The 22,535-nt window shown below is 35.3% G+C and overlaps 1 protein-coding gene and 1 non-coding gene across 5 annotated transcripts in view; one reads left to right on the top strand and one right to left on the bottom strand.

Moving 5' to 3' along the window:
* LOC110374441 (GTPase-activating Rap/Ran-GAP domain-like protein 3) overlaps nt 1-22,535 on the bottom strand; it is a 232,592-nt gene that overhangs the window by 136,734 nt on the left and 73,323 nt on the right. For all 4 annotated transcript variants that reach the window (XM_049842489.2, XM_064034553.1, XM_064034552.1 and 1 more), the window contains one exon: nt 16,223-16,328. In XM_049842489.2, the coding sequence (XP_049698446.2) occupies nt 16,223-16,328 (106 nt within the window). The remainder of the gene's footprint in view (nt 1-16,222; nt 16,329-22,535) is intronic.
* Trnap-ugg (transfer RNA proline (anticodon UGG)) lies at nt 3,850-3,921 on the top strand. The gene has a single exon. It is a non-coding gene; the product is annotated as a tRNA-Pro (tRNA).

Genomic DNA, 22,535 nt, shown 5'->3' with positions numbered 1-22,535 from the left:
TCTTAAATGAAGATACATAATTAAAGATTTTTACGAATTGAGAACCCCCTCTTTAGTCGGTTAAAACTGATATCTAAAACGAAATATGGTGATTTAATATGTATGAAAACTTCTGATAGGTACTTATGGGAAATCGGAAAGCAATTAAATATTTAAACGTTCCTGAATAAACCGTTTTCTTATCTATAGCATCCGGCAATGCCTTTATTTATTCAAAAGGATTCTTTATGCAAAGAAATTGTACGCATAACGAGGCTTCGGGGCTCTCTTCGCAACATTGTTAGACATTTATCTATACACTCTTCGTGAAAATTTCCATAATTATCATCAAATCTGACCTTCGTTTCGATTTCCCTTCGAATACCTACATTTTTATTAATATTTCTTCCCTTTTTAGTCCATTGTATCGCTTTACGGTAGACGTTGGACAATATATCAAACTCAAGGCTGACCACTTTGATATAAATTGTAGGGATCGTACTGATAAATCGTGATTTTTTGTTTCTGATATATTTTCCTTGCGTATCAAAATGTTGTTTATCTTGATAGAGTTTCGAGCCTTCCTAGATGTATGTATGTTGATGAAGAGGTTATCACTTTTGAATATAACAAAAATTTTGATAGACTATACCACTTTTAGCATGATATTTGTATACTTATTTGTGTGATCTCTTTCACTAGATAACAGAAAGATACAACGTCTTTGAGTGTATACTTATGGTCTACTAGCTTTTGCCCGCGACTTCGTTCGCGTGAAATAGTGACTTCCGGCAGATTTATGGTTTGACCAATAGATGGCGCTATATGTCCGAGATAAATTTTATTTTTTATTTTTATCTTTTTTATAATAAAAACTATCCTATGTCCTTTCTTAAGTTCCAAACTATATATGTACTAAATTTCACACAAATTGGTCCAGTAGTTTAGGCGTGAAGAAAAGACAGACAGACAGACAGAGTTACTTTCACATTTATAATATTAGTTAGGATGCGCGCCCATAAAAGACAGGCTGAGTCCTAAGCAAAACTAATCACATATGAAAGCACACATCAACACACTGCATTATGCAACGTCTTCATCTTACATCACACGGAATTCATTTTGCAATATCGCATCAGAACGTGAACTCACTTAAATATTAAAAAAACTATGATGCAAAAATATGTATGAATGAGATAGGTATATGTATGTATAAATAAGATAGGAGAATGTCGAAGAAATCAAATACACGATTGATATGCAAATGCAGTTATGAATGATATTATTGGCGTATAATTATGAAGATTGAAGTACGAGTATGCTGCCGTGGATTTACGGACATATGCGAATGAATGTATTTCTGAATTCATATTTCAGACTTCAATTTGCGAATGGACTTGTGGTACCTAAATCTGTTTGAATTTGAATCAGGCTATTTTGTGTAGTCAATGCACGTCCAAGAGCAAACCAAGAATATTAGCCATATTTATATGTACCTCACAAACTTTCGAGTTCTAAAAATTGAAAGGAAAATTTTTCCCATATTTAGCCAATACCTCAAGTTTATATTTATATCAGAAACTAGCCACTTTCCCGCGATTTCACCCGCGTCCCGTGGAAACTACTTACTTTCTGTCAAGTGATAAAATATAGCTTATGTTACTTAGGATGAGTGAGAGAATTTTTCAAATCGGTTAATTAGTTTCGGGGCCCTCATGGTACAAACAAACAGGCAAAAAAAATGCTTCCTCTTATTATGTTGTAGTACCTATAATAATAACACATTAAAGGGAATTTCAGTAATTTCACTATTTGCTATACGTTCAACTCGTTTACCGTCCATAATATAGGAGCATTGAAACAACACAGCATCACGTAGCGTGATTGACGAGCAACGTGCACGGAGCGAAGCGCCGGTCAGTTTTGTTTCATAAATCCATGAACCATGCCCTGCAGTGAACTGCGCTGACACTCGTATTACAAGAGTAGCTTCATACGAGAACGTGGTTTGTGGAATTATGGACTTTATGTTGTTTGTTGAGGGTTGAATATTACTTTGTAGCGTACGTGATGCCATATAGTATTATAGAGGTCCCGTTAAAATAGATGGACAAACTTTTAGGAAACATTTAGAGCATCAAAGCAAAGACTATGGAAAAAGTAAATTATAAAGAAAACCAAAAACGTTGGTTGGTACAATAAGTTTGGTCAAAATAAAAAATACTTTAATCAGTGTTTTTTTTAGCTTTGGTATCCATTACAGTCCATATATTTTAATGGGCCCTCATAAAACTGGTTTAAAAGTGACTAGTTATGACTAAAACCTAGTAATTAGTGCTATAAATGCCAGCTTGTAAAACTCTGAGCTTGAGAAAAATAGACAATAACCAAGGAACATTATGATAAAAGTAATTGCACTTAGAAGTGCAGTCTGCGAGCACTGGTTAAGTATGACGCTTTTTGCAAGATGATAATAGCTTGGTAAAACCTCAGCTCTTTAACTAGCTATGTAGTAAGACTATTATGATATTTTACTTGGTTTCAACCACGTCTTTAGATATTGAAGGTTTTATTTTGACGTTGCATACAACTTAACAGGCCCCTATCTCTCGGTTAATGAACACGACATTCAAGCATCCAGATAGATCTTTTGCCATCTTGATATAATACAATTTTGTCTGCCTGCCAATCTTTTTAAAATGGAAGGATATACCTAAACAAAAACTACATAATTTAGATTAAATCTTATCTCTCGAACGGCTATCCTAATATGCGAGTTAAACCATGGCAATTCGTTGTTTACTGACTTCCCAAAAAGGTTCTCACTTTGTATGTTTGTATTTTCATACATATACTAGCTTTTGCCCGCGATTTCAGCTGAGTCCCGAGATATTTCCTCCCTGTAGCCGGAAGGTGATAAAAAATCCTGTGTCCTTCTCCCGGGTCTTAACTAATTTTCAACTTAATTGGTTCAGCCATTCACGCGTGATGGCGTATATTCATGTTTATATGAATAGGTTTTTTATGTTTTATTTTAATAGTGATAAATACTTCAGTACACCATGCAAAACTAAACAATAAACACGTGACGGGTACATGGAAACAGTTTATCCGCAAATAGCCTGCGGGCTGCGGTATTGAATGCAGTCGTTAAATTTAACACAACTCTAATCGACGGTGAATGTTCAGTTGCAGTGAATACTCGCCTCAATTGAATGGTCAATATTTAGTCAAAATGTGTCGGAGAGATATTTAAATTATAACTCAATAAAAAAAATAGATCTTATTTAATGTTCAAGGGATTAATGCTCAATCCTTCCGCGTGCGAGAGGAGGCCTGTGCCCAGTAGTGGGACGATAAAGGCAAGGATAAAAACGTAACGTAACGTTATTATTCAAGGGTTAAAGGCGAGAAGTGCAGTTGTCGCATTAACAACAATTTATTAGAAATACATTTCGAATTAGTAACGTACCTCCTATATACTGTCATTATCATTTTAATGCATGTTATCTTAATCATTTGATTCAATCATCAAGATGACTATCAGTGCGTGCGATGCTAATCACTTTAAAGATAATTACCAAAGTCTTCGTTATACCTCTGTATATATTCGAAAGTTTAAAATACGCATAATTTAATGAAGTATAATGATCGTGATGATAATGATAATTTGGGATCTTCAACTGAACCCTGACCTTTTACCTTCGGTTGCCTTTTTATTATCAACATAGAATAACATGAAACATTATGACCTCATTATTACATAACATCTAACCAAGCGTGGAGGTTCTGGCGAGCGTAAATAATCAAATGAAAACATCTGACAATTAAGTGTGAATGTATACAGCTATTTCGAAGCCTAACTCAACCGGCTCGTTGGTCTAGGGGTATGATTCTCGCTTTGGGTGCGAGAGGTCCCGGGTTCAAATCCCGGACGAGCCCAAGTTTTTTGCATAACTATGCAACACAATGCAAGGAAACTAACATGATATTGAAGATTAATAAGATAGTCCAAATGTTGTGAAATAAGAAGTCTTATTAATCGTTATATTTTTGTCGAGTACACGAATGACATGTTTGTAGTTCATTATAAATTGATAAACTATAAAACCAATATAACTCTATACATACACTTCCATGTTCTTTTTCATTATTACCATCCTAGGTTATAATTTAACAGCCCTCTAGCATTTTCTAAGGTACCACGATCTACTCGCAGCAAGTGCATACAACGTTGCACAGCGTTAGTTCCAAACAACTGTGACAGATGGCTCTGCTATCGCTTGTGTGGAATTTATTACGACATAAAATAACATGATTCTTTTACGAGGCAACTCTATAGTTTATTATATTTTTCCTACACATTTTTATACGGCCATTGATTAAACTTTTCAAACATATGCAAACACTTAGGAAATATGGGAATGCCACTTTGATAACATGTCATGCTATCGTACCGTGGCAAATGTATGTAGGTAAATTAATTAAAAGTCTACTTTATAAATTGAAAAAAATACCACGAATATTTTATATACTTACTTAGTATATTGCACTAGTTTTCCTTATATCAAAAATACCTACTATTACTGAAAGCCTACTACTACAATTTTACTGAAAGCAATCTAAAGGCTAAGTTGAGCCACAAATATGTCTATGTTTATAGAAATTATCGTCTTCATTGATCTAGAAATCAAAGTTAAGACCTGACATTAAAAGCACTTGCGATCACAATACCAACAGAATTTCAGGACTAAGATAATACGAGAACAAAAGATGAATAGCATAATAACCCTAAAATTTTACTACCTAGGGTCCGAAGGGCACTTCCTGAGTTAACGACCCGACACGACCTAAAATCCCTTTCTTGGCACTGGAATTTTCAACTTACATCCTCTCTGAAAGCTATTTAGATCGTCCTTAGACTATAAAGGGCTACCTACATAAATATTCTTAACCTTCCCGTGCTAACTTATACGTATTAAGTTCTTATAAATTACCTTCTTATAAGACACAGATACTTTATACCTCTACGAGAATTCGAAAGAATAATCTTTGATTCTTGTAAAGAAAACGTACGTAGGTAAGTTATAACTTTTTTGTCGAATTGTTAGAGTTCAAAAGTCAGTTTAACTAAGTTTCTGGTTTTCAATAACGGTGTCAGCAGAGTTCAACACCCTTAATAGAATTAACAATGGACTGTATGGACAAAAAGTTAAGAATATTCCTACTAAGTTCCGTCCGTATGAGGCGTTTTATGCGATTTAACGATGGCAATAATTCATCATTATGGCTCTTTCCCGTCATTTGTCCGTAATTTTGCTCATAAACGTCCGTTGCCAACATCGTATAGTGTAGAGAAAACTAATAATTTGCATTATTTTATGCTACAAAAATAGCTACGCAAGTTACTCGAGTCAACACTATGTAGTACATGTTTTGGAGTATGTTATCTGTTATGATGGAGACTGCAAAAAATATTCAAGTTAAAATTCACGTGTTAAATAATTCTAACAAAATCAGCACATTAAATGTTAGGGAAAATATTAAGCGTTAATTCCGCGCTAAAAATAAGCAGATTCCCAACGGTCATAAATTCGATATGCTTTCACTTACACTTACCGATGTAAAATATAAAATAATATCTAAAAATTACGTCTTAAAGTACAACATTAAACCCTTGAGATGTGTCGATGAAATGAGCTTTTAGGCGATAATCCCGTCGTACAAACATTTGGGCGAAATGTCCCCGATAGGCATTAAATTGATGGCCTCAAAATGTCACGCGCATACCAGGGTTAACGCTCGAAAGTGCTTCTGCATTAGTGAAATACAAACGCTCATGTTTCATTAAATGTGTATAGGTTTCTGTTAAGCTAAAGATTTTGTTTTAATAAGGAAAATGGAGTCTATAATGAGTTTTTATAAGAAATTGAATCCAATATTTTCTATGTCTCTATAATTTTCCTTTTGGATCACACTTTTTGTTTTGCTGGCACGTGTCATATTCATAATACAAGTTAAACATAAAATTATCTAAAACAAAATTTAAACATAAATGACTACTAGCTTCCGCCAGCGGCTTCGCCCGCGTGGTGGGTTGATAGCCTATGTGTTAATCCATGGTATCACCTATCTACATACCGAATTTCAATCAAATCGGTTCAGCCGTTTTTGCGTGATTGAATAACAAACATACATCCATACGTTCTCACAAACTTTCACATTAATAATATATAAGTAAGATTTGGCTAGAGCTATACAAAAAAAAAATCATTTATCGAATTTATAATGTCTGAGTGTAATAAAGTAATGCAATTCGATTAGTCGATTAAGTACGGTGAACGAACTAGGGATTAATACTCAATTAACATTTTTAATTAGTTAGTACTATTTCCAATTAAGTAATACGGACTTTTTCTACAAACTTTCATTATTTTACTTTATATTTGTGTTTTAATATCATCGCTGTTACTAGGTACACAGTTGTAATTCTAGTTCTTAGCATGTTCGTAGCATATTTACTCGAACTTTAGGTACAAACTTCAAAACTTGAACATAATGTTCTTTGAAACTTAATCCAGTCTATGAACCGACCTTCTAGAGTCTGTGGATTTTAATTAATTAAGATAACCAAATATGCATTCACACTCTTGGAAACATAATTAACTTTGTGCTTTATTTAAAATACTTGCAGTTTTGCTCTTTGATCTTTGAATAAATGTAGCAATCCAAAGAGTAATTTAGTTCATTTCATCCTTCGCAAAAAGTAGCAATTCACAAGTATTATTATTTTTATTCCACGTTAGAAGCAGCTTCATCCAAGAATACATTGTTCAAGTTAATTTTAAAAAAGAAAAACACCTAAATATTCCATTCCATTTTCATAATTTTCAATTTCCATTTGAAACAAACGAGCATTCGAGAAATAATTGCATGTTGATCATTTTCTTAAGAAATAACAGGAGTCTTTTGTTCTCAGTACACAAATTAAAAGCGGGTAATTTATTGCAAAATCCACAGACAAAGACAAAGGAAATTATGTTGGTGTGAGTCTCATCCGTGTTATTATATTCTTTAACGATTGAATAATTAAAAAAACACCGCTTTGACCGCGTCGCGTGGGAATTCGCGCAGCTCTATAGAAAGTAGTATATAGCCTGTCTAGATAAATGAGCTATTTAACACCGAAATAAGCTCTTTAGCTTGATAATGCTAATTGAGAAGGTCTCAAAAGTACCGCATTCTAGCTGTTTCACGCGGTACTACCCGCATCCCCAGGGATTCACTCCATGTCTTTTATGCTGTCCTGGTACATGGTGAGCAATAGGGTCGTCACTTAGTAGGTAAAGTTATCGGCACCGATATCGAGCCATGACCTTCACCTGCGCAGAAGTGATTTATTGGTTTATTGCCTTATGTGTACAGTGCGCAAAGCGATCCCCACTCTTCCGCCGAGAGCCCAATATCCGTGCCGGTAACTTTAATATGAACTTATTTGATAAAATCTTTCGCCAGTACTACCTTTAACTTTCAACAATTACAAAACCCGCAAGGCTAAATTAAATTCAACGCAACAATTTTCGGTACTATCACTATAAAATATCTTGGAAATACGAGATTGTTCGAGATAACAGTAACACAGGCGCTTAAATGGAATTTGTTTTGCTAAGTCACTGAACTATGGACCTACCTGTATGAGGGTTAGAATTTTCGCTAGATATGTAATGGCTACCTATATTTTACAATGCTCATTGGTATACTTAATTGTTCCGATCCACCTCATTTATGTGTCGTAATCTAGATTTGTACTTTTAGTTTGCAATATATACTAATATGTACATACTAAAAGTATTATAAAGCTGAAAAAGTTGTTTATTTGAATGCCCTAATCGCAGAAACTATTGAACCAATTTGAAAAAATAACAAATAGGTATATCGAGGAAGGCTATGAGTTACAATTTTACTGAAAAGCGTGTAGTAGTTCACAGGACTTGGATGGAACCGCTGGTGGGCCCTAGTGTTGAAATAAAAGTACCTATAGCACACAGAAGAGCCAGGGTCTATCCCAGTATATATTTTGAGAAAAAAAAAACTATTTAATTACCATACCACGGACTCAACTCAGCCCGGGTAAGCTGGCCTTCATATTTATTTAGATATCTTGGGAAGATATTGCTTGAACCTTGAACTCGTAGTTTCTCAAATGAGAACTACATTAGAACATTCTCGCTACATTTCAAAATTAATTAATTTATAGAAGCTGACTTAAATTAATAGAGGTTATGTTTCACGAAAGTGTATTATGTTGTTGTTCATACATTATGTATTTAGTTTAACATGTTTATGGAGCACCATATTCATATATCAAAAGTCAAAATTATGAATGTTTTTCGTAATTTTTGTTCTGAATTTAAAACTACATCTTAGGCACTTTTTGGAAGTGAGCTGCCACTTCAACTACCGACCGTACGAGCAGCGACTGCATGAAATCTGTCAATATCTAAGGATGACTGTAGGTGCTGCTGCCACTTCGATCCAAAACGATTTCATGTAAATACATACAAACCACTAGTGCAGCTGCGGCACATTCGGTCGGCAGTTGCAGTCGAAAGCTCGCTTCCAAAAGTAACCTTAGTGCTTAGAATTTTCAGATTTGCCTTTCATCTGTTTGAATATTTAAAAAAAACGATGCAATTATTTAGAATAAACTCGCAATACTAGCATTATTAACAATATCCCAGAGGCAGTTTTAGCACAGATATTAACGCAAAATTACATAGATACAAACATAATGTTATCGTCATTTGTTTATTAGCCCCAGGGGACCTAAACTAGGGCTAATTATTAGGCATGATGCCAGATCAACACAATATTATGTCAATGTTTATTTTGTCAACAATCTACGGAACCTATTAATCGCACGTTCCCATTCAAAAATATTTAGACAAGTTTTGTCAAGAAACAAAATTAGTGAAAAGAATATTGGAAATCCGTATAAAAAATCGCTTTTTGAAAAATATAATCCACCTATAAATAGTAATATATACCTACCTATTCTATTATAAGTACTATAAAGCTGAAATGAAAAACTAAAAGAAGGGGAAAAAGCAGGTACCTAACAAAGAGATCGCAATTTACAATTAATCGTTACCTACTATAATATTACCGGCGGTAACTTTCTCTCCCTTACAAAGCTCACTATGGATTATCCACGAAACAATGGCCACTTTTACTTCAATATATGGCCATCAAACTACATACAATGGAGGCTTGAGGCTTGGATTAAGGACATCGCACAAAAAACGCTTTTAAACCGTTACTTACCTACTTATATTTTCGAACTACTTTTTTACAGTCTTAACTTTACATGAATGAAATCCTATAGTATCTTTATAATGATGATTTTTCCTTTACGCTTCATGTGGATGAAATAACGGTAGGTGTTAGCTATACTGAAATATCCTTCACATTTATTGCTGCAATCGAAACTTAGATCATTATATCAGCTTATTGCCATCCACTTCTGACCGTTCATAGGTTTTCCCAACAAGCACCAAGTCTTGGGCTATCCGCATCCATCCACTGCCCACCATCATTTTCAAATCATCAGTCCACGGTGTCACCATGCAGCAGGACATTCTCACATTCACTCACACTTATACAGCAATGGAAACATAATACAAAGTCCATAATTAAGATACTCAAATTGAACAGTTTAAGAACTGAAAAGGGTACATTGACTGGAGAACTTACTCGCCAAGGCCATCTTACAAGGTCAAGTTACTCATCACACCTCGTTTAAGATTGCTCACACTCAAGTAAACATACCTACATCCCCCGCGCTAATATAACGGAAATTACTGGCTTCAAACGGAAAATTCATTGTATGAACGGAAAACATCGCGGAATGGGTGGTTACGTCCTTTCGTCGCGTTGCTAAGAGAGTTTCACGCATTTGTACATGTTTTATATTATTAACGGTGACTTAATTTTACGATAAGAAAGTTTTAATGTCGCTTTTTGTACTTGAAAGGAAGCAATCACTCATAATTTTAACTTACGATTGTGTACAAGCGCCGCGGTGACATTACAAAGAAATAATTTTGTACGTTTACCGTTAACTAGGTTTCTATTAATAACAAAGGAAAAATTATAGTCGAAGAGGAAAATTATGTATTTTTTTAATAAACTCTGAGCAAAGAAGGGGATTAATTTAATCCATAAATTGAAATTATAAACTTAGAGTACCTAGAACTAATTAAAATTCAGGTCGATGATCCTTCTTAGTTCGGAATCTATTAGAATAAGAAGCCAGAGGTCGGAAAATTTAGGATTAAGACAAGTTTTTATTTTGAGAACGTAATTGTTGAAAACAGTTTACTTCGCCTGTTTTTGTCACAAAGTTTTTGTTTGCTCCTAAAGTGTATTTATAAGTCGAGAATTGAATGAAATATTTTCGCAGAATTCCTTTTTCCATTCTTAACAGTCCTTCCTCTTAGAACTCTTACAAAACTTTTGTCATATTTTTGTATGGAATATTCAAATTCAAATTCATTTATTTAGCAAGACATCAAAGATCCACTGTGTTAGTAATAAAACAAATAGACTTAAAAACCTATGTTAGTACCATTGAAAAATTAAAATTAATACTTAATAACTAATAACGACCTGGTTCGGTCGACCAGCGCACGTATGATCGGGCTATCTCATATCATATTACAGTAGGTTCAAACAGCACGTACCTATTCGTATTCTACAAGGTATGTACCGAATACTAAGCTAAGGCAAGGCCAATAGTAATGACGTTGGTGGATAACAGTCTCTTTGTACCCGTGATGTCAATCAAGCGTATTGTTCAGCCAACTGGGGCTGTATTTATGATATGTTTCAGCCAAATTCTTGAACAAGAACGAGATAGGGATGTAGGGGCAGAATAAATAATACCATTATCTTTATACTTGAATTTAGAATAACTTATGTCACGGCTGTACCTTTGTACCTATGTATATATAGTCCCTAAGATTCCCCCAAATGAATAGCAACTTTTTTGGCAATAAATTATGAAAGGTGAGAAATCATCAAAAATACCTTCTGTTGAGGATAAGGAGAGAACGGGGGATTTCAGACTCTTCTACAGCACCGCTATATGCTAAGCCAGGGTCACAAAAACTCTTCAGAACAATCACGTCGCCCAAGTAGGTACCGACTGACATTTTGTCGGTCAGGTAGGTGGCCCTAGGAATAATTTCAGTTTTTACACGAAAAGTGAAAACGACAAAAAATACAAAAGTTTCATGTTATTTTTTCGTAAATTTTAATTAAAAAAGACACTACGTGGGTGAGACATGTAAAGTGGGTGAAAATAATAGGGTCATAATAATAGGGTCCCTGTCTAGACGTGCTCTATACTTAATGATTCCTCTCCCAGGCCCACAGACGTGGAGTTAATCATGTTTAAATTAATCTTAATGTCTCCTCATAAATATTTATCAGACGTGTCACGGTAATTTATCACGTTCCCAACCAGATTAGGATGTATCGGATTATACCTTATTTGTGATTTAGATGCTACACCGCGTACCTTGGCTGTGACAAACAATAAATAGGTAAATAGGATTATTTATGTCTCATGACACAGATTTACATAAATAAGGTCCATAAGGTTCTTATTTTGAAGATATTCCATAATAATATTAGAATTGTCCTTCCTAGTCATTCAGAAATCAAACATCCTATATTTACTATGTGAACTTTTAGACCCTAACAATGCTGTCTATTTATGACCATTAAAAATACGTATTGTATTACACAAGACTCTCGCGCTGCACGCTTCTCAGAAACGCATATCAAATAAATCCGACATCAAAACGATTGTTACAACACCAATACTCTCCATTGTATGATCGTGCACAATAGTGCAATAACTTCGTTATCCGCATTCATTCCAGTGGCGTCGCACACACGACATCGGTTAGCCGCAGCCGTGCCTAGAACTCCTAAACATTATCCTCGTATGCACGTGCATGTCACCCACTGTCTGTAATGTCACCCAGTACCGCCAAATGTCACCCACTGTCCATGAGACACCTAATTTCCGCACCACTCATGTCACCACGTCGCCATTTCGCCTATGCATAGTAAATGGTAAACAACGCTGTCTGAACCGTGTACAAATTGGGGATTAGCATGAAACATTATGAAGCTCGATGCACGATGGCTTTTGAGATGTCTCAAAGGGGTTCCGTATAAATTACGCTTTGAATGCATTTAGATGTTTGGAGCGTGATACGAGTTTGTAGTTGTTTCGTGCTTTGTTATGCCATTACAGGCTTTATGCAACTATAGGACTGAAAATATTGTTTCCAAATTAATTTCCAATTTACAGCGATGGGGATGAATTTTTTGACGCCTTTTAGATATTGTTTATATATATATATATATTTTTATTGTTCTTCTAGGATAGTCTTTTTTTTGTGTTGTAAATATCTGTGGAAATTAAATAATATTAAAAATTAATGTTATTACTTATTTATGTATGTGGTCTATCCATGTGAGCTGTTGAAGTAGTAAATAGAGTGTCAATTGTTTTGTTTGAAAATGAAATGAGTGTAGAACGATGTGGGGTTGCGAGCGTAACTGGTAGATACGTAGACTTATATTTTTAATGCAACCAGCACGTAAAGGAATCTCAAATTCTGTACAAAAAAACTACAGCCGCCATAAATAATTCATTGGCACTAGAAACCTTCGCTAAACAAGTTTGTACGCGCAGAAAAGGGTCGGGATCCTTTTCTGTCGATTGCTATAATTTGCGAGTCGTTAGTCCATTCAACCTCGCAGACATGCCATTATGTATGTTTATCTACACATTCCACTTCATGTGGTTCGCTAACTTTTAGGGTTTGGGAGATTATTTTAATATATCGCGAGGTTTTCGTAACATATTGCTTCGTATAGTTTGTTTTTGCCCCCGATCGCGATGACAGTTTTGCTTAGACAAAAATACTTCAGTATTAAAAACTAGACAACTATGTACGTACATACCTACCTATGTCGGTTCATTGTTTCTTCTAAGACCTGAATTAACACTAAGCTTTATTATGAAAACCGAAAAACCAAGACATTATAAAAATTGTTCCCATTTCGTTGTACCTACTTTCAAACTTTGAGGGTCTGAAAAAAAAGTGGCAATATTATAATTGATCATCCCACATTCGCCGGAGCTTAAGCTCTACAACCAATTTGCTGATTAACTTAATCTCATTATCACGAGCATCCTCTAAATATTAGCATATAGCTGCCGACAGCACACAAGATCGATGCCTCCTCTAGAAATCATATTTCTTCGTTTATTTCGCCCCACTCATTTATAAATTACTAGTACCTAGTACTTTGTTCTATTTTTGTGATCGATCGATTTATGAACCAACGCGACAGTAAGGAAAACACTACTTGGTACTCAAATGATAGTGCTTAGTCGTACTTGGAAATACTATCCTCGATTCTTTGTACAAACAAAAGAACATCTCGAAGGAATGTGAGTATTATTTTTACGTATGAATGAGTGTTACACTTAGGTTTCCATCAAGAATGTATATTGTGTACAAATGTGAAACAATATAATACTTTCGTACTAGATAGGTACACAAAACAAATGTATGTATATTTGCATTCACAAGGGGTTTTATTTAGGCAAGTAATTCACATGGTTTTTCGTAGACTTCAAATTTATTTTTGAAACTCGTGAATACTGAAGCAGTTGAAGGCCTTCAAACATTTCCTATTTATAGGGTTATGATTGAAAAAAAACGAATAAATTATTCATGAGTATTTGTACCCATGTTGTAAAGAGAGGTTGACAAATCAGAGATTAACGTAGGACGAAAAATACTTCAGCATATACCTCCAGAAATGGGCTAAGTATCTAAAACTAAACGATAATTTCATTTAAAATCGGGCTAGCAGTCCTTAAGATGAGCGGAATCAACAAACAAACTACAAATACCTTTCCATTCGCAACACTTACGTATAATTCGTCATAGCATACAAAGTATAATTAATTATATCAAAAGAATATGTAGGTATTACGTCGTTAATAAAACATACCGTGCGTTTAAGCCATTCATTTCCACACGGTCTGTGATTTATTCAGAATTAAGGTCCACGTCCATTTATTACGAAAATTATTCTCACAATTATTTGAGGTAGGCAGTAACTTTCCTTTTTCAGACAAAAAATTATAGTACTGGCTTCTGTGTAACAATTTGTCCGTTTATTTTTTTGGATAATTCGAAAATTAAAAGTAGTCCTATTTTTTTACCTCAATTATAATTAAAATGAAAACAATGTCACTCTTTGTTACAAATACAAAAATTAAAAGATTTAATTCCACTATTTTCCCTCAGGACTGATAAATAATACCAAGGACCCGCTTTACTTTACTACAATTCCAAGTTTGAATTATTTATTCGGCCTCTGTTGACAAACGCGTGGGCACCCAAAAACGAAGTTTATGATCTCGCATACAATGTACAAAATAAATATTTGTGCCCAACTTGCAGTAAAATGTGTAATTAGGTCAGCACTGCTTTGCGCATGTTTAGCTCCCGAGGGTAAGCAGACCTTCAACTATTATACAGTACAGGTGTCGAGCGTAATAAATTCTAACTTTGTTGGAAATAAATACTTAGAGAACATAAACTGTACACGGGTATGGTTAATTTTGCATTAATTTTGCTTAACACTGCCAAACTGTTCTTGTATTTTACTAGGTTATGTTACAAGGTAAATTACCTATGAACTAACGAGTGTAACGTAATGCCTGGAAAAGGTATTATTAACATTTATTTATGACAATATTTTTTGATAATGGCTAGTGACATCTTCCAACATATTCAAGAAATATGAAATTTCATTTACGTAAAACCCGAACAAAAATAACTAGATTGTGTCTCAAGAAAACAAACTCATTCAGTTTGATTTGCCATCTGCAGACGCGGATCAAAACTTGCTGAAAGCACAGCCTCACAGCTATAAACTGTAGGTCTGTATGTTCTTACATTACAAAGCGGAGGATCTAGTGTTTGTATCCGAACTTTTTTGATCTAACTTCATGAATTACGAAGTTTGCCTTTTGTTTGAGGCGTGATAATATCGTGTTACGTAAATGTAGTATTATGTCAAAGTCAAAAGTTAAGCATTTTCATGGCAAGTAGTTAATACCTATAATATTTCAAGTAGATCTCAAAACGTTAATCATAATAAGCCTCTAAATTACTATCTCATGATCTTCTAAAATTATTACTTATTCGAGATGATTTAACTGAAACAACGATTTTCTTGAGTAGGTACTACACTCAAAGCAAGAGGATTAATTTTCCAACGTGTGATGTTTCATAAGCCTAGGTATATTAAAACGAAAATTTTAGGTAGCGGATTCAGTATCATAAATCATGTACACCCTCATCGCCCTAGAGTACCCAAATTCTTATAAAGCGAGACGTTTTAATCTGGGAACAAAACCTATTGAGGTTTACCTGCCTCAGTGTAACCCACTTGGCTCACAAAAGACCCATAAAATGCCTAAAACACAGGTAACAATTCATTTTCCAGCAATATTTTTTAGAATTGGAACGGATAACGTATAAAAATATCGGTCGTTAGTTTTTTTTAGTTTCCATTCACAACACGTGGCTCGTGTTTCGATAAAAACATGCGAGGTGATTCTATGGCTTTATATTTCGATTTCAACGAGTCGATGTAATAAATTTTACCACGAAAATATATCGCGTATATACGATTTGCCTCGAATCGTCAAAGTATCGGAATACCAATAGAATGTTCGATATTTCTAGACTCGTCTCGCGGCGTATTTTCAAAATATTATTATATTCTTTGAGTATGTTTACCAGCTCTCGGTTGAGGTAAAAGCGACACGTTTTATCGTATGATTGAGATATCAATCTATACGTCCATCAAACTCCGTTTCCGAATTGCTTTTTGTAAGGGTTTTGGTGTTATTGTATGTAAATGTACATTGATGCTGAGAAATTGGCAATTACTTTCTTTTCTCCGCATGTGCGTGTGAGAAAGGCTTCAAATCGAATTTGGTACACACCTAGCAACGACACCTCTGTACGTAGAGTACCAAACATCATTCATTTTCGCGGCGGAATTTTCCAGTATGCCCACGGACACTGATGCGATTCCCTTACTCTGTACGCTAAAGGCAGGGGTTACTCACTGATGGTCCACAGTCAGGGCCCGCCGGGGCGGAGCTACCAGCGCCACCGGCCACGCTGCCTGCACTAATGACTCTCTCACGAACTGTTCCCACGAAGGTGAAGTCCCTGGAACAAAGTAGCTTTATTAGTGAATAGTACGCTTGAAAAATACAATTTCCTTATACCTAACTTAAGTATGTATAGTCGTACCACAAAAACTTTTAAAGGTTCTGTTGAACACTTGTCTTAAAAATTACAAATTACCGTCCGTCTTACAGCGACTTTTTTTAGACAAGTGTTCAACAAATGTAGTAAGGCCACTACTGTTTTAAGAGAATTCTTTTGGAGAAGTATGTGTGAAGCAAGCTCATAGGTACTTATTTAGATTACAGTTTAATGATAATGGCGTAACCTGAAAATGGTTATATTATACTTTTTGAGAGTGTGTAAAGTAGTTCGCTCAGTGTGTGAAGCTGTGGAAAGTAGCTAGTTTAAAATAATAATTAGTTAAAACAAGTTGAGCTCACTCGCTATTAAAACACGTACTTCAAGAAAATTGACTTGAACTCTTGGGAAAACTAAAGTAAGCATAAAAACATACAAGTTTCTCCTTACGTAAGTTACAAGTATATTCCGTATGTAAGTACGTACACTTCTCTCTTCCAGAAGTTAAACTTTGTAAGCAATCGAACAAGTTGTGTACGAATTTCCGTATTCCGAACAAAATACTTGTATGAGTTTCATGGTGAAATTGAATTTTGGTTTCTGACGTGACAAATTACCTATTCAGGGGAATTGAACGAACATGCACGAAGCCCAGAAAATAAAATAATACAAATACTGTAGAAAGAATTTATGACGTGTAGGCTTGTATTGTGCACACCAAAACCCGTCTCGTGAATCTAAACTTCTACAGAAAGGTAATCATATAATCCTTAAGCAAAGTCGCAATAAAATTGTCTGTAATAGTCATTTAAATAAATAACTTTTATTTAATAGGCGTTCTAGTCATTAGAGTAGGTACCCAGAGTAGGCACACTCCACACTAAACAGTCGGCTGACAGTTGGCCCAACGGTTGAGATTTTTAAGAAAATCGTGATCGTCAATTAAATTCAATTTATGCCGTAAAGCGAGATCCCGTCCAACTGCCACCTAAAGCTACTGTGGCGATACAAAATCAGCCCGAAGGAACCCGAGGTACGGTGCAATCTGTACCCTGAGAAGGGAAAGCTGATGCAGATGGTTTCGTCAAGGTGGTGAGAAGGAAGAAGAAGCCATCTAGCCGAAATCAATGCGTGACCTGATCTTTGTTACGTGCGTACTCATTTAAATTCTGATTTGATCTGATTCAAAATGTCGGCCGATTAAAAGTCTGCAGTGTAGTGTAGGTACTCTTACTGAAACGACGCAACGCGGTAATAATGAGAATCCGACCAAATGCTCCTAAACAATTGAATCGATATCCCGCTGATGATAACGAACGCCGATTGATTGGTGCTCCGATATACGATAGGCCTTTCGGCTGTAATAGAGTCGGTCGTGACAAGTTTGTATGATTTTATATTGAAGCTATAAATACATAAGTCGATATTTAACAAGTCCCATGGTACTCAATGTGAAAAAGAAAGTAACATTGTCTGTGTGTGAAGTAAGCATGCATAACTTACTGAGATGAAATTTGGCATGAAGATGGTACCTACATTGGCTCCATTGTATTCACAAGATGGGAGTTAAATATCAAAAAGATTACCTATTTTTAGAGCATATTCGTGCTAAATATATAAAGTAGGATAGTGACTTGTGTATTCATTTCAAATTCAACCCATTCGCCAACTATTCGTTTCCCTATTGCTTTCGAAATAGAAAACGCTACAATAAAGAAAAAGTCCACCAAAATTGCACTAAACGTTCGCCGTTCAAAACTATTTGAACACGGAGTGGCACACGACGTGACACGAACTCGATCCTTGACCTACCCGCTCGACTCGTGTTCAGGAACCGAAGCCAATTTTACCATTAATTGAGTTTTCGGCTTTTAAAGCCAATGGCCTCAAAGCGCGCCGGTCAAATTTAAACCTAACACTAGTCCCCTTTGTGAGAACATAGAACGTTGAAACCAATTTGAATAGACTTGACAATAGGCGCGAATGAACTTCATTCAACGTTCATCTTTTGTTATTTTATTGTTTATGTTCATTAGGTTCGTTCAGACCAGCGAGCTGAACGAAGAGCGTATTAATCGTTCAGTGTTACCTCGCGGTAGTAAATTTTCATTTTGTTCATAAAATACAGCGTTCCGTGTTACGTGCTCTACGTGTTGTTATTTGCGCGATGCTTTGTTTCAAGGATGTGAGGAAATGGTTTAGCATTTCACGCTTGAAAAAATACGAATTACTATTGTCTTTATTAAGGGTAGTTTTATAGATATTTCCTTTGTAACCTGGTTAACGAAAAATAATACTTGGATAACCCAAAATACGAGACTAGATTTCAAATCGCTTTTTTAATCTATTCACCCGTTACTAAATTGAAATGCAAATGAAATAAAAACAGACTGGAAGGTTTCGTTTTCACAATACAGTATTATTTTAATGTCTGCAAAAAGGTCACAATTGGGAATAACAAAGAGAGTAACAAAAATTCGTTTTCAATTAGAACTTTTATGCTGACTAGCAAAAACAAATTTTGAGCCAGCAGTTTTGTTTGAAACGAATAAAAGCAACAATCTAAAATGTACAAATTACACTTCAATTAATGTTAGTTTAGGACAAGTCACCTACAGTTTTGTTACTAAGCTTGTTTAGGGTTGTTAGTTCAGCTCGAACGGCGTACGTAATAAAGATTCCCTTATCAAAACAAAGCAACAAAATGTACTAAGCTTAAATATTGGAACTTGCTAAGAGCTGAGCCAGCCAATCAGTGCCGCCCATTAAACAATTTGCTGTCGATGTATACAGATATAACCACTGTGTGTGAACGCGGATATGGAATGAAATATGTGTCGTAACATTCTTACATTGATTTTGAGCATGAAATTTTCTGATGTAAGAACACATTTTGTTTAACCTAATGGAAAGTCACTAGGGGTATCACTGTTCTTTCATGAATTTAAGAAAGCACAGTAAAAATGTATTTTATTTTATCAGTCCTTAATAAAATTCACATGTATTTCTAGTGTTACTACACGCAGTGGTGACAGGCTGATTTATCTGTACACTCCTATATCTATGGTGTGAACAAAGAAAGTAGTTTGCACTACTTACGTGGCTTGGTTAAACGAATTGGTGGAAATAGAATTCGCAGTAGGTAATACGGCGTGCGTTGTGTGTTAATATTTATTGCAAACCACCATCTTATTGTTTCTACAATAGAAATGTTGACAGATATTTTTGATAATATTGAAGTATTTTCAAGTACTCTAATATGTACTTACCGTCAGTCACATGAATCCGTTGATTTAAAACTTGCTTACATAAATATGTAGAACTATATAGAAACGCTTTTCATATTTTATAGAGCTTCTTCGTAATTTAGATTTTTAGTTGATACCTCAAGATATTTCGGTTTGTTCCCACTAGTTCTACTGCTTAGTTCTACCGTAGAACTAATGGGAACTTTTTTCCCACTAGTTCTACTATTTGAGGTGTAACAAAATAGTAGAACTAGTGAGAATTATGGTTTTTATTGGTATTCCCACTAGTTCCACTGAACATTTTATTGAATAATAAATTTATAAGATAGATATCTTTGTAAACGCTTTTGTTTGATAGTGTCTCCACAAACGTGCGCGATTCTGTCTTAAGAAAATTTGTCATGTCTTGTCAAGTTGTGCCAAAGTTGTGTTCTTAAAATAAAACGCATATTATAGAAATCTAACGACTTTTAATTAAAATATTGCCGAATCCCAATAGGTTATGGGCCCAGGCACATAACTAGGCATATATTTTAATTATTAGTTCGTTAAGAGCAAGGATTATTTCCGATATAAAAGTGACCGTAAAATGGAGGTTTCAAACGGAATGAAAATCGAGAAGTTTGATGGAAGAAATTTCAAACAATGGAAATTTCAAGTGAAATGCGCATTAAGAGCGAAGGGATTAAATATAGAGAAGGCAAGACCCTTAGAAGCCGGTTCGCAAGTGCAGTGGGATAAAGACGACGGTATGGCCATGTTTATTTTAACCTCGTCGATGGATTTAAACCAGATATCGTTGATAGAAAACTGCGAAACCGCAAAGCAAGTGATGACAAAACTAGAAGCTATCTATGAACAGAAGTCAGAATACAACAAGATGTTAATTCATGAGCAGTTTTATCAATACTCGTATAGCGCCAGTGACACGATGGCACAGCACGTGTCAAAGGTTGAAAGTTTGGCAAAGCAGCTGCGATTGACGGGTGAGAAAATAAGTGACACCGCCATTATGACAAAGATTCTAAGCACGTTGCCGTCAACGTATCGTTCTCTCAGACAAGCATGGTTGTCACTCGATGAAGATCGTCAGACCATACAAACTCTTACGTCGCGTTTAGTTGACGAAGAAGCCAGCCTAGCCAATGAAACGAGTAATAGTAGTGAGAACGCGTTAGTTACGTCAAGAAGAAATTTTAAACTTAGAAATGAGGACAAACAAAAGACGTCAGAACCAACGTCAGAACAAAGAACTCACAGATTCGTGTGCTACAATTGTAACAAAAGGGGTCATTTCGCAAGAGAATGCAGGATGCCTAAGAAAAGGTACAATGAGAAGAAAACCAACAACATGGCATTCAGCGCAGAAGGTTGCTCATCTGAACATGATGAAGACGCATGGATTTTAGATAGTGGAGCATCGAAGCATATGACCTACAGGAGAGAATACTTCTGCGAGTTGAACGAATCTCAATGCAACAATTCCGTTAAATTGGGCAACAAGCAGAGTATAAAGGTATGTGGCGAAGGAACTGTATTAATAGATAAGAAGGTTAATGGTACATGGGAGAGATGTAGACTTGAGCATGTGTTGTATGTACCTGATTTACGAAGAAATCTGTTTTCTGAAGGTGCAGCTACTAGAAGAGGATATGTCATAGTGAAGAACAATAAGAATGCTATGATAATGAAGAGCAATGTTGTTGTTATGTGTGCACAGTTGCAAGAGAACAATTTATATGAATTGGATATAAAACAATCAAACAAGAATATTGTAATGTTGTGCAAACGGATATAAAAGTTTGGCATGAAAGATTAGGACACTTAAATGTCAAGGAACTTCAAAATATGTCAAAGAATGGTGTGATTCCAGTTACATTGAGCGGTGATCAGAATTTTGTTTGTGAAGCATGTCAATATGGAAAGCAAGCAAGACGCCCCTTCTTGAAATCTACCCGAGGTCCAACACAACCTGGTGAAATTGTGTACAGCGATGTGTGCGGTCCTATAGAAGAACCTTCTGTATCGGGTATGAAGTACTTTGTGCTGTTCAAAGATGGAGCTACAAGCTATCGCCATGTTTACTTTATGAAGCATAAGAGTGAAGTATTTCAATGCTTTCTGAAGTACAATGCCATTGTGAAGAATAGATTTCAGCGTGATTTGCAGATACTACATACAGATAATGGTACTGAATATGTAAACCAAGAATTCAAATCTTTTTTGGAGAGTAAAGGGATAACGCATGAACGTACTGCTCCGTATACTCCACAACAGAACGGGAGAGCAGAAAGAGAGATGCGTTCTATCATGGAATCTGCAAGAACAATGTTATATGCAAAGGATATTCCTTTAAACTTGTGGGCAGAAGCTGTTAACTGTGCGGTATATTTGTTGAATAGAAATACATCAAGCCAGACGGGAGATGTTACGCCATTTGAACTGTGGCATGGAGTGAAGCCTAACTTACAACATATCAGAATATTTGGATCAATTGGTTATGTACATGTTCCAAAGGAAAAGCGAAAGAAGCTTGCCAAGAAAAGTGTGAAGATGTTGTTAGTTGGATATGACCACGATAATTATAGAATGTATGATCAAAATACCAAGAAGATTACAATATCACGAGATGTTAAGTTTGATGAATGTAGTATGCTGGAAGAAAGAAAAAGATATGTGGAAATGACAGTTGAACAAGAAGAAAAAGAACATTCTACAGTATCTACCCCGCTAAATGAAACCCAAACTCAAAATGTTGAACCTGAAGAAATATCATCAGATGAAAGTATGAAGAGTTTAGAAGATATGGATGAAAGTTATGTTCCTCCAAGAGGTATAAATTTGATGCAGGAAGAACCAAGAACCATCTCATTACGTCCTCGTCGAGATAAAATATTAGAAGCAAATTATACAGAATATG

Source organism: Helicoverpa armigera, chromosome 5, assembly GCF_030705265.1.
Source record: "Helicoverpa armigera isolate CAAS_96S chromosome 5, ASM3070526v1, whole genome shotgun sequence".
In the NCBI taxonomy this organism is placed as follows: domain Eukaryota; kingdom Metazoa; phylum Arthropoda; class Insecta; order Lepidoptera; family Noctuidae; genus Helicoverpa; species Helicoverpa armigera.
This window is presented reverse-complemented; position numbering and strand designations above follow the sequence as displayed.